Source organism: Argopecten irradians, chromosome 3 (assembly GCF_041381155.1).
Source record: "Argopecten irradians isolate NY chromosome 3, Ai_NY, whole genome shotgun sequence".
NCBI classification, from domain to species: domain Eukaryota; kingdom Metazoa; phylum Mollusca; class Bivalvia; order Pectinida; family Pectinidae; genus Argopecten; species Argopecten irradians.
In genome coordinates this window covers 32,245,728-32,260,494 of record NC_091136.1, presented here as the reverse complement: position 1 = coordinate 32,260,494, position 14,767 = coordinate 32,245,728, and the positions used below count along the sequence as shown (strand labels likewise).

Here is a 14,767-nt window from a genome sequence, read left to right as displayed (position 1 = left end):
TATGTGTCCCTCCCTAACTTATTACCTTAACCAATACTTGGACCCCCAACGGTGGATGTCTGTCCCTCCCAAATGTGACATATGACAGAGAAATGACCCCTAGGGAGTAAATATGCCCCTCCCTACTATTACCTTACACTGAGTACTAGGGAGTGTGCCCTATCTGACCAGCTCCCCATCTCTCATCTAACATCCTGACCTTTTACCTGACTTAAACTACATGTGCATAATACTGATGTCCAAAACATTTCCCCCATTACCCATCAATGCCCCTCAATTTCCGATGAGTATGTGCCCCTTGTATGGGGCATTATACATGGTCTGCCCCTCCAAACCCTTTAATCATATACTGGTACAGTGTTCTAATGACACAGGCAATTCAATCATTACACCTGGTGAGGAGAGATCATCATAAGGAGAGGAATGTGGCACCTTATCATATAAACTCTTCTAAACTGTGTATGGCTTCTAACAGTTTAATGACTCTGTATCTTCCCTCAAATGAGGGTCTATCTCCTCAATTATTTCTGTTTATTCACCAAACCCTCAGATCTACAACACGAACATAAACTATCAAATCAGCTCGCACCTCAGAGAAAACACTTCCCTCGGACAAGTGCTACCAAGTATTGACAGAATTATATGTTGTATTACATGTATAGGTATTCGCTCCCTACAATAATTCCCTGCTTCGTTTTTATCAGCAACACTGGATCACTGCCTGCTGTATCTCTTATCCATTTTGATAGGTGTTTTATCAATAGATCGCCACTTGCTTGATCAGTCAGAGGCCAGATATTACAAATGGTTTTCTGTATCTGTCGATCAGTAAAGGTTTGGGTAGCCACCAGTAAGCTAACCATCATATCTAAATGGTAAATGGGGTGTGAAGTTGTCATTATACCTTAACCAATCATACTTACATTTATCTTCTATTTATTGCATTATCCCACTTAGATTCAGAGATTATCACAGATAAAAGTTATAATTCATATCTATGTCATACATACACATACTAGCTATTAAGCTTTTATTGCCAGGAAAACAGCATACTTATACCAACATTTAGTTTAATTAAGATTCGAGACTTCTCTCTTCCAGACTTCCAGATGTGTTGAAAAATGTATCAAACTACATTGTAAATATTTTCACCTCAAGTTGAACCCAATTTAGATCTAAGATATGAAATGGGAGCTTTTAGTGGAAATAAAGTCTACAGGAAACGTACCCCCTTGGAGGTATAAAATATAGCAGTTACAGGTCTATATATGTACTATGTACTGTATCTGGAAACGCTCATGGTGAAGGTTCAACGCCTTAGAACAATGATTTCTTATGGTAGCTGTGAGTCATTTAAAAGTTAAATATGGAAATCAATCATTTTTCTGTATAGAAGAAAAAACTTTTTCTTTAAATTTGTTAAGTCATTTATTTACATTGTATTTATAGTAGTAGACAGAAATTTAAGTCAATGTATATTAGTACGGTAGATGGAAATTCAAGTCAAATAGACTTTGGTATTGTTCTTTTCCCTGATTATGAAGGTTGGAGTCTGAGTTCTTTCCCGACCACCTGAAGAGACTCCTGGTGTTCTGTGACAGACCTTGGTCATCGGCCTTTCTATAAGACAATACAGCTACTCTCATTCATTAGTTACTGGTGTGTATTGAGGAATATTGACCCCATCTATCAGCACTTACCATTTCATCAGTCAGGAATCAATCTGCCTTTTAATGTCCAAAACAAAGAAGTTCATTGCCCCTAGTGCTACCTGGTACAGCCTAATTTCCGGTATAAAGTGGGTATGTTTTGTGGTAAGTAAATATAAGTATTGAACAGCTTTAAAACATGTTTTTGATGTTTGCTGATCTATTTGCGGTGACTATAACAATTAATGTCTATCAATTAACAAGGAAACCTCCCATGCTATCCTAATGTACACCCATGCCAATCAAGCACCTCAATGATTGACTCCAATAATGAAGCAGCTAGTCATCAGCAGCCCTAACAGGTGCCCCTTTTATTCAAACATCTGGAAGCACTTGACTCCCTTTGGCCACAATCAATACCCTTTCCAATTATAATTTGATAATGACAGACATGTGAAACACTCCATAGAATACCCAAGGTATACACTGTACTAAAGTTCCTGTTTGTTTTCAATTCCACAAGGAAAAATATCCTCCATCATCCACAAGCCATTCCATGTACTACACAGACTTTGTACTGCCTGTCTACATGGGTTTGTTTTCATACCCAGCAGGAGTAAATCTCAGCCCCTTTATAGAGGACAATTATAGCTAGCATCAAGGGTAGTATCCCTACAACTATTATGCAATGTTTTCTTTTCCAAGTGAAGCAATATTGCAGATATTTTTTATGAAAGTTATAACATCACAGTTTTTAAGTACAACTCTGATAAAAGTCAACTATTAAACACACATTTTCTCTATCTATGGTGAGTGCATCTTCTTTGATGACTAAGAGAAACATGAAAAGTTTACCAAGGGCGAAATGAGAGTCCCACAGAACCCTGGATTAATTACCAGTAATGAAGTAGCTCATTCCATACTTTGTATATAGAAACCATCAGCAAACAGTTCTAACCCTACAATAGTACTCATTAGTCTATTAGTTACTGGTCGATGTCTAAGAAGCATATGGCCATAAACAGTGATGTCCATATGGCTTGGTCTTCAGTGGAAACATTAAGAACCCATTGCCTTAGGTTGGAGGTGTCCTCACAAGGTCTGTACACCCAACCAAGAACAATGGAAATATTCAAATTACTTTTGCTAAAGTATTTTAAACTGCTTTCCCTAAAGCATTTAAAGTGCACTCTAAGAATTTTACAGTTTTCTCTTTGTTTTTTCCTCCTTGACATCTCTTGAAGTTTTAAAAGGATCTTGTGACGAAATTTTCAATAAAATGGACATAAAAATGTCTTGGTTGTAGCTGTTAGTCCCCCACACAGCCTCATCATGCTGTCACTACTAATGTATATCAGTTACCACATTATCACCTCACCAGGACTGTACCAAGTCTACATCTTTAAAGATGCTCCACCACCGACAGAGCATAAATGATACTCATCATTTGAACAATAATTGGGGTTTAATCGTGTATATGTATGTCTAATTAACACTAAAAATATATAAAATAATTTGTTTTGATTTTGGTGCATGCGCAATTAGTGCTTTATTCCATATAGGATATAGGATTTTTTTCGGGATGAAATTTATTATTTTTTAATATTTTAAACTTTAAGTAAAATTAGAAGCCCAAACTTTTCAATGGTGGAAATGGTGTAAAGTAAGTAACTTTTGTAACTGAAGAAAAATACCAAATCGTCTACTTCTGTTTTTGATAGTGAAAAAATACCATTTGTCAGCGGTGGAGCATCTTTAAAGATGCCCTGTCAGTAGACTGGCCGCCAGTCTCTGATATATTAGAATTATCAATAAATTTTGCTTAATAATAATGATTTTGATGTGCCCGCACATAATTTTTAAGTCTCATACTAGGGGATATAATCTAGTATTATAATTTAGCTAAGAAATTCTATTAAAATTTTGGGTTTAGATTAAAATGGAATACTACCACTAGCTAAACAAGAACCAGAATATAAGAGACCTAGTTAAGAGAACTTAAACAGACCGTGTTCAGAATTTAACAAAAGCCATGTTTGTATGTCCTCAACAGAAGAGACATTGACCCTTGACATTAGAACCTTCAGATTTTTTTTTTATTCCCAGGTGTCCTGTTACGTTTATTTCTATCAGTTAATTGTCATCAGATTTAATAGTGAACGTAGTATGCTTGTGCTTTGTGATACATTTGATATCCCCTGTCTCCTTCAATATAGAACTTTTATACCGGGGGTAATCTATATTATCCAAGCATAATGTATGAAAAAAACCACCTCCATGAAATTTCATAAATGAGAAAAATGATTGTGCTAAGCAAATAAAATGATATCTGTCGGGAAATTTCAATAACATTGCAATATAATGTAAATAGAACGAATGCACTGTAGAACAGATTTTACTGGTTGGCTTTGTTCAACATTTGTTGTATGACTATACCCGCTTCTGACACGGACTTTCCATGGTATTGTGTAATGCCTTCTAATGTGTTTTTTAATGATCAGATGACAATTATCCAGACCATTAAACAGACAGCGAAATCTAAAATGTCAAATAAATCAGTTAAACGTACTTGTAGTGAGTGTGTGACGATTTGTCAGCAGATACCCCAAGATCACCCTGGGAAATTCTATATAAAGTGATCAAGATCAACTCAGATTTAAACTTAACCACAGCCAGGCACCAACAAGTCATTCAGGTGTGTTGTTGTCTAAAATACAAGGTCGCAATGACTGCTTAAGGCAAGGCAATCATATCTTCAAAGACACGAAAAGAAATCAAATTTTAGAAATTAATTGAACACCGACAACACATTATGTTTTTAAAGTACATTTCGTCTACTAAAGTGCTGTTAGAAATGCTTAAATAAATCTGATGATAGGCGGTTTAAAAGTGTGAACAGGTCCCTTCTGTTGATGACAGATAAAAGACATTTATTGTGAAACTAAAGGGGTTCTGAAATCTACCTTTAAAGCTTTTTCATCATTTTTTATCGAGGTCTGTGTTAAGATGTGAGTAACTATAGCCCCTACAACTTAATACTCACACATTCATTGTGTGAACCTCAAGCTCTTTAACTCCCTGGATACATTCATTGTGTGAACCTCAAGCTCTTTAACTCCCTGGATTCTTTTTCGTCTTTATTTTGAGTTTTTAAATCTTTATTCTGGTATCGAGAATTCTATTTTATAAATTGTGTGTGTAGAATTATAGTATCGGCTGTCTTTGCACTGAATGACTGAGAGCTATTATAATTATATACACGTCTCAGCAAAACAAAATGAGACTTCAAATCTGAAAGCAGTAAGATTTTTCAGTGGAACCAAATGAGTTTTATCTATTTCGCACCAAAAAGAAGACATTCAAGTTAACAAAACAAAAAATTCAGAAGGGATTGAAATCAATACAAATAACCTATCCTGTATTGTTGTCTCAAGAGCCGTGTTATGCAACAACACACTTTCAAGATTGTTTTTATCATCCACAAAATGTCTACCTTTCCAGCATATTACAGACAAAGAATCAATAAGATATAAACTTTAACTATATGTCCCCTAACATGGAAACTTTATCTCACACAAATCCCATGGAAATTAATCTAGAAAAGCTGGAGAGTTTTGTGAGCTATGAGTGACATGATTCTTTGTGGATTTGATTGTTCTCCAGTGTGTAGAGGTCAGAGCCTGTGGAATCTGTACACAGCCCAGCACACAATTAAAGTCTGTCGTCTGCTGACATTCCATGGTTTATAGGCACAAATAATTTGATCTAAAAGCAGACTATCATTGCAAGACTTGGAGATCACCTATCCAGATTGTTCCTCCACCCCAGATCATTTCTCCATACTTTGGACTGGAACACAGTGAAGTTTAGCACATGAATGTAGAATTGGTGTTGGAGACTATAGGGTAATCAGCAGTTAGCCAAAGCTTGTGATGTTTATTGGAGACCAACTCTCTTAAATCTCCTACTACATGATCACACAGGTCTGGCCTTGACAAACACATCTGTCTTTGGGACAGCTCCTGGAGCAGACTGGGAACACATGTGGAAAAGGGGGCAAGACCACATGTCTGATAGCATCAGCAGTCACAGGATAACTGGGTAAAGGTCCCTCCCTTCTTTATTACAGGTTAGGACCCGATCCTACCATACATTGTATCTGTTTCAGATAAAGGCAATTTCACCATGGATATAACAAGTACTTTACATTAACTTTAAAGTTGTACACCATCCTCCCCCTTTAAACTTTGAATTTACTTCATGATCATCAATAACCTGTAGCTGATGCTTGTCAGCATGACTATAAAGACCCAATACTAAGAAAGTATCTTAAGAATTACTTGTAGACTGACAGAACATACACTGTGCAAGAGTGTATAAGATTTCTTATTCATTACAAGGCTTCATTTAATTGATTCATCATCCCATTATAAACTGCTTCATATTTCACTGTTGTCATGTAATGATATTGAAGCTCAATTTCCCAAGTTAACTTGTCATGGAAATAAATACGAACCTTAGTATAACTGCCAAAAAACATCTCTGTGTTAATATTGCCTTACGACTTAGTCATCGAGCCATGATGATGGAAAAAGTGTCACATCATCGTGTTACAACCCAACTGAAACTTTACTATGTATAGGTGTAAAAGGACAGGTATCTTAGTAGCATCTCTATGATCGGCGGTCATAGGAGCATAAACAACAGATGTATTAAGGCCTATAGACAATCCACCGTGCATGTCATGATCATCTTCTCTACGTGTATCCAATTCCCTCTTCACCCACACACACACACATAGTCATACACTGCTGGAGTGTCTACAATAAAACCCCTTTACACACGGGTCTCACCTGTCAGGTAAACATTTGTGTCATTGATATTAAGGTAGAAATTTTAAAAATTAGTAGATATCTTAATCTCTAAGAAAGACATCAAATTATCATCTCAACACCGCATCATGATACACCTGTGAAAAACTTACAGTATGAATTCTGATACACCTATGAAAAAATAACAATCAAGTGAAATATAATGCATATGTGAAAAAATAATATGTATTAATTTCCCTAATATAAATTGGTAAATGACATGGTATTGAGTGAAATGATGCCCTGCAGAGTATCAAACTGATGTCTCCGATATATGACATAGAACCACCAGGGTGCCGATATACCAAGTGTCAGAAAGTCAGGCCTTTACGTAACTAGATTAGGGATGTTAGGTAACCTTACCACTGGAAGTGTTTGACAAGCCCAGTAGTAAGTACAGCCCCTAATCTCAAGTCAGTTTACCTACTACTTACAGGGTCTAACCCGCTGGTCAAAAGTGTGTGTACCTACATCTGATAAGGCCCTATACCTACACAAGGAAATGAAAGCTCCCCAGCATGCTACTAGTGTAGATGGGAGCTGTCAACCTTTATTGAAATGATTTCTCACCTTTTGCTGTGAAAATCTAGAAATTTTCTCACTGATTTATTTGACAAAAATCATGATGACAATTGTTACCCCATTAACACACTTGACAAAACCTTAACAGACGTTTGAACCAGAGTAACTGGCCATCACAATGGAGCTCTCTCTAATGGACACTTTAAAAGTAGCCCGAGGTCTACTCACGACTGGCTGGAAGTCCTTCTAGGGTCCACATTCGGACATTGACAAAGTCACAAACAAAGGGCTTAGAAGCCTGAGGTGGTACATCATTGCCTGATCAAATCTAGATATAAGGGTACACTTAAATGGTCTATGTGTCCCAATAGAGTCAAATTCCTCTGATCAAATCTAGATATATAAGGGTATATGGATATAGTTTCCTTGTCCCCATAGAGCCAGATTCCTCTAACTCAGTGTTGTGCATCTAATTCTACAAGGTGTGATAAAATCCAATTGAATGTTCAATAAACACATGTAGATAAAGGGAGTTAATGGGGCTGACTGGTTATCAGCCTGAATGAGGGTGGTGGTCAGTATTTCATGTCTTTGGCCAATGTCTGAATTGATAATTTTCATGCATGAACAATTTATCTTAATGGTCAAGTTCAACTGAGGATAAAAGTTAGATAAAGCCAACCGCTAAGTATATCAGGACATTTGTTGACCATTAAGGCAGTGGACAGTCTATGTAAGGCTGTATATATATTCACAAGGTCTTTCAACAGACCATTGTATATACATTTTGTAAGTAATGAAAGTCAATGGCTTTCCTTATCATTTTTATTGAATATTTTAAAACACTTTTGTGCGGGAATTGTGTGAAATTCATTTCTCCTATCATTAACACTGGCTTGGTAGCAGATAGTGATCCAACACCAATAATGCCACGTCCAGCCAAGCCGCCAGTGTGTCTGTCACTATAGCCTGGTCCAATGTAATCCCTGGGCAGAATCCTGGACAAGGCATCAGTACATCTACACAGTACAAATAGAGGGTATTACACAATATGTAGACAAATGAAGCCAAATCTATACTACAGCTATTTCCTGAGCAAGTGAAGACATCTGATCTATACAGATAGTGCTTCCAGGCTCCCTTTCTTATACAGAAACCAAAGGACCCAGGAGAATGCTTCCATGTACTGTATAGATAGCATACACAGAAATACTGGGCACTAAAGCAATGTTATTCCAATGCTATATACACCTCCAATCAGCTGGCCACCCTCTGCCGCCATACTGTACATAACCTAACACAATTCCACATGATTTCTATCCTGTTTTCCCTAAAGACATCAACTATGAATACAAACAAGACATTCACCATAACAACCAAGGAGCCAGCCAGCTTGAGTATTGGTATAAATCGTCAGTATTTGTGAAAAGGAAATGAAGTCTTATCAAAATAAGCATGGTTTCTGACACCCTTTAATGCCAATAGGGAACAACAGAGTTCTCACCTCTCCCCCAGTGATTCCACCGTTTATTTTGTTCATTGGAGGGTAAGGGGATTTTCTGTATACAAATATATAAATGTCATATTGGCTACAAAAGCAAACAGAAACCAGTCAGAGTCTGACTGTCGCCACCTTATATGACCACAAGTGTGACAAGGGGTGATTCTCATCTCAATGTAAACAAACGCTGTGGCCCTGTCAGTGTGGAGTTCCTGTCCGTTTACCTGGACAGTTGGCTCACCTGCTCCGATGATTCATCTGTCTGGTGAATGGTCAACATCAATGGCCAGCTAGCTCACCTGGAAAAATCTCACCTGCGGCAAGGCCATCGAGCAAAGGTGATGCTTCTATAGCATGGTGAACGTGATTGTCTGTATTGCATTTGCTGGGCCAAAACATGAATGATTGTTTCCTTCTTGGCCTCACCAAAAGTAATATTTGTCTCAATTAGTTCAACAAATAATATATTTCTCCTTTGCCAAACCATTTACCGTAAAAACTTGTTTAATTTGCACACCAGTGTAATTTGCGCAGGTACTTTTTAGGGCTGAAAAATCTACTATCAGTATATTTTGCGCATCAAAAATTTTTGGGAAAAAACGATGTCCAGGGAGTACCAAAATCGATGTATGAAGGTGACAATTTCAATGCAAAATATGGTAAGTGATGTTTTATGTTTTCTCATCGGCTGAACAAAGGCATAAAAGATGGACTAGATGTATTTTTGATATCAGAATGGGCATTAGAAACTAATGGATCATTCATTCCTTTATTGGTTTAAATTTGATTCTTTCTGTTTCTCAAAAGGTGTATTGAAAGCAAGCCACCTGAGGTGAATGAATGGTAAATGACCACAGGAAGCATACATAAAGTGAACTGACCATAACACTAACAGTAGGTTCACAACATCAATTCAAATGTACAGGCATATCAGTACACATGGAATAGGACCTTACAGATATAATTGGTGTCAAGGGACTAGGTGTATATAGCCCTAATGGGGCTATTTGTAACATTTATAAATGGCAGGACAAAATGCTACACTGGCCTAAATACCACAACCAAACATAAACACAGGCCAATAATGGCTGGGGCAGTACTGCAATCATTATAACTAGACCTGGAAATTATTCTCAAACAAAATCAGCTGTCAGTTATATCTGTCATAGGAACAGAAATCGTCCCTGAAGCAATGTGAGAACCACTGAATACACAGATCATTGTCCACAGTAGGTCTTTACAGCCAAATGGAGCCGGACCTCATTGGTGCTGACAGGCAAGTTTTACCATTGGAGGAGAATTTCATGCCTGATAGGTGAGCATAGTGCACCATACAGTTGACTGTCAATGATGATATATGGTGAGGCAATGTATGGTAAAGTGGTATGGAGGACTCCAACATTGATCCTTGATCTTAATGTGGATCCTAATAACCATACAAACAATCAAGGACTAAAACATGTCCCTGATAACATGCCTAATGACATGAACGGTCATTATAGCTCCATGCTTTAGTGCAGCAGGTGGTTATCCTGGGAATAAATGACCAGTAAATGACAACTCTGCTGTCCGGCAGAGTGACCATAACAACAAAGATGCACAGTGACTGCCCTAACAACAATTCAGAATCACCAGAGAGTATATGAAATGTGCAGCATAGAGATACAATCGCCTGATAGACCCTAACCTAGCTTCTAGCTGGCAGGATCTGCAATTACACAAACCCATTCCCTTTATCTAGAGTTAATCAAAATATTACTCACAGACAAGCATTTTTTTCAATTTGTCTATATAATTGATATTAATTGTTCTTCCATATACAATGTACAAAAAAAATATGCTTTTAATCTAGTTCAGTAATTCAACCATAGTCTGCAATACCATATTCTGTTTGCTGGCCACGATATTGATCTGTACCATAATTAACCTAATATCCTCATGGCCTGTGAGAGCCAATACACAACCTGTTGAGTGAATCAAGCAATAGGCTGACATCTGACAGACACCAATACAACTGTGAGTGACTGACACAACACTAACTGGAGCCAGTGTCTGATCAAGGCTAGATATGATATGTATCAGCCTGTCCCTATGGTGTCCAGTTTCCAATGGTACCCATTCTGCTGTTCAGTTTGGGGGTCATAAGGTCAGTTTCTATTAAACAGGAGCTCTGGTCAACAAACAGGAGGGACAGAGTAAGAGGTGGATATATAGGCTGCATACTGTCAGCTTCTCAAAATAGGAGATATTTGTAAATACCACAAGGGACCAGTTTCCAGAAAGATTGGGGCATCTTATCGAAACAAGAACTTTTTATATTGCATAATCACCAAAAGGGGCAGTAACAAAAGTTTTAAAGAAACTGAAAATCATTTAAGTGGTCATGAGCTTCACTGAACAAGTGCTCTCAATTAGTATCCAAGTAGGTTCTAGTATTCTAGAGAGATTGACCATTGCCCAGAGAGATCAACTTCTCAAAACAGCATTCAGACAACATCAGGATATAGTGTTATAGACTGACCAATGCTGTAACAGCCACTTCTCCTCCTGTCAGCTCTGTAAACATAAGGAAGGACAAGGCAGGGGTGTTGGAAAGGCCAAGCAAGGAAACTCTAGACCTGTCTGTGGCTGTCAAAATGGTATCAATCAATGCATGCCATTTTAGTGATAGTATAAAGACATACTTTCTTGGGTGCTGGAAATAGTTCAGTGTCTTGTTAGTGGTACCTGTACACTATCTTATCTGAAAATGTCCCACCGGATCTTGTATAACCTATACCTAAAGATTGTCCAGGGCTTCCCACCGCCTCCCACCGGATCTTGTATAACCAATAGGATCTTGTATAATTTTAATGTATAGATAACAGGTACATCACCTTCAGCAGTATCATAGACAAATCAAACATTTCCAAACATCCAACATCTCCGGGGCATACCATTGGTCGTCATATACCAAACAACTAAGGACAGGGATCACCCAATAGTGGAATGTTATCATAGGGGATCAGGCCAGGTGTCAATAACTATAGAGAATTACACACAGATGGGGAAATAGCCCAATGAGGGAACAGTATATACCTGTACTGGACAATCCCTACAATACACAGGATGTCCTATGATTTGACCTTGGATACCAAAGGTACCCACTAGAAACACATAAAGAGTGTTATTTCAGCTGAAGTTTTTGAAAGGTCAACATTGATTTTTCAAGCTTTAATCGGTGTCAAGCAGAATCAGAACAACTCATGCAATACAGCAGTGCTTTAATCTAAACAATGAAAGGATTTAAATTCTGAGTTTCGCCAGCTCTGATTCGCTATCACTTGATTGGAAGCTAATGACTTCCTCTACTTTCATTCATTTCCGCTGGCAATGATAACAGAATGAGCAGCATTGACATCTATCACATCAACAAAGCAGCACTATCTGTAAACCGTTAGATAATCCCGACAGTCAGCTAATCCGTGCCCCTTCATTTACATCCCAAATGCCTTTTGTTTACACAGCTACTGTCAGGGTATCCCTGATCACTTCCAGTCAGCCCACTAAATACCATTCTATATTATTACTCTGTGTGCATTTCACTTACTCATCCCATTTAATGTAGCTTTAACAATGATGACTATATAATGTGTCGGACAATCTGCTGATCTGGCATTTATGTACTACAAAGACATAAGTTACTTAATCTACGCGATGCTAGAACAAGCCGTTAAATAGGCATGAGCTTTAATTCAGAAAATCTGCAAGAATAAATGATGGTTTATTCCAACTTTGCAGTTCTAATGGGTTTTCGTAAGTGCATCTCATTGCAGGAATTTCATACTTCACTAAATTAATGATTCTAAATTCTACTGCATTATGTAATGACTTAAAATACAAATGGAGTCCATGACAGACTCTCATATCACAGCCATTAACACTCAAGTATACAGAATATGGTTGAATGTGAATCCTTTTATGAAATGCTAAATATTATAAAGAGGCAACAGACAGATCAGGACAACAAGTGCCATATGTATACAACATTTCAGAAATCTCAACAAATCAAAAGCTGTGGTGGCCATCTTGAATTTCATTTTGCAAAAAATGAAAGTGCCATATTTCATCAGTTTCTTCCAGGATAATTCATGTACTACTGCATCAAAGAAAAAGACAGATCAAAGGAGTTTGAATATGATAAGTTTTTGCATTAACAATATGTTTTAGACACACACAGGGTAAAGGTGCATCACAACATGTACAAAAGGTATAGGATTTACCTGGAGGAATGAGGCGGCATCACTCTCCTTGAGCACCTCGATACAGAAGTGTAGTAATCCTGTGGTACGCTGTAACAGACTTGTACAGTGGGACACCTGGTCCTTGAGGACGCGGGTCTTTAGGTCCTTTTCTTGGGCCACACTTTCTATAAGTTCCTGTTTGCGGTACTTTATAGCCTCAATCAGAGCATCACATTGTGCTACCACTACTGCCTCAAAGTCCACCGAGTTACCCTGGAAACAAAAACAAATTCCTATCTCTTAGAATTCTGCAAGAAACATATATCAGATGTTGATTGGAAAAATGAGTGTACCCGGTAAAGATAAATATGTTAGAAAAATATGTTCGATCAATTGTGGTTGGAATCTGATTACAACTTTTTTGCAATTTAAAATCATCTAACTATAAATATTTGATATTAATTGTTAAAAAAGCAATTAATACAAGCAGTAAATAACCAACAGATTAAGCAGATTGAACATCAGTCATATATAGTCTTTATCACTTCTTTAATTTCTTTATAGTCAATTTAAGTTTATTATACATACCAATGACTAGTATTTATCCCTACACAAAGATCCATCTCTTTATCCTAATCTGTAGTTATCTGATTGATAAGGATTATAATTCATGTTAAATCTCACTGGCCACTGGGGAATTTTCAGATGAAGAAATCATTTTGTTTTTAATTAGAATGAGTGAGACTGTTATACATCATTATAATTTATGTTACATGCATGGTTAATCATGAGGATGATTTCTCTGAATTTAAGCTAGGACTATAATATAAATTACCGGCCATGAAATTAAAGGCTTAGGGCAAAATTATATCAAACATCAACTATCAAAGACATACAATACCACCAACGATAAACCCAGGAAACCAAAGAAAACCACAAGTACCTGCACTACAATCAAACCTGCCGAGGTTTCCTATTTCATCGGTTCCTTGAGGAAGTAATAAAGGTTTAAGACCTTCAATTTCTTAATCAGTCCATGATTTAACTGAATCCTTAATTTTACTGTTACGACTTTGAGTTAGTTATTAAAGTATCAAGCACCTGTCGGTACAGAGATCCAGGTTACGCAAAGTCAATCGGTGCAGAATTGAAAACATGATATAATTCAGACCCCCATGAGTCTGAAATACATTAAACAAACAATAGCTAATACAAGTCATGATTTTTATTGATACCCCCATCTTTTATTTGATCAGAAAATTACCTCTTACGTTCAACAAATTCTGGTGGTTGTGGTCATGAATTGTTTGTTTTTAATCACACAAGTAAATTTTACCAGGTACAAAAAGCTATAATAGGAGGATTTGTTCTTTATGCTAAAAACTTATAAGGATATGCACAGTTGGGGAGAATAATTAAGACTTTTTTAACAACAGAAATGCTGATGTCTTGGTCGAAGAACAGATCTGTTCATCAAAAAGTCAAATTGCAATATTTAGTGATTATCATAATTATCATACCCATTTTTTTCAGGAAATTCTACATATAATTTAGACTCAGTCACTGACTGGATCATCCAAATATTGATAATGCTCTAGAGATTTCCATCGAACTCGATTATCAAACTACCGTATTACTTTGACAAAGGACCTGTATCCCAATTTTAACTTTATGTTGTTGAATAATTTACCTATAATATGATCATAATGTTCCGAATTTTTTTGATTATTTCCCCTTGACATCTTTGTGTATTAAAGATCACTAGAGTAGCTTATATATAATGTACAGACTTTATGGTAATTATGTACATTTACAACTGGATTTTGTTGTCCGTGACAAGATCCCATAAAAATATCCCCACTGGTCTATTGATATGAAGGATAATTCGAATGCCAATACCTCCGACATGCCATCCCTACTGATTACCCACGATGCCTTATAACGGGGCTCGGTATCGATTCACATGGCCAGGCTAAGGATCACTGTCAGGTAATGTCTTTG

At 37.0% G+C, this 14,767-nt stretch overlaps 1 protein-coding gene across 2 annotated transcripts in view; it reads right to left on the bottom strand.

The window, feature by feature from the left end:
* LOC138318251 (E3 ubiquitin-protein ligase TRIM9-like) overlaps nt 1-14,767 on the bottom strand; it is a 61,137-nt gene that overhangs the window by 34,384 nt on the left and 11,986 nt on the right. For both annotated transcript variants that reach the window (XM_069260457.1, XM_069260458.1), the window contains exon 3: nt 12,806-13,039. In XM_069260457.1, the coding sequence (XP_069116558.1) occupies nt 12,806-13,039 (234 nt within the window). The remainder of the gene's footprint in view (nt 1-12,805; nt 13,040-14,767) is intronic.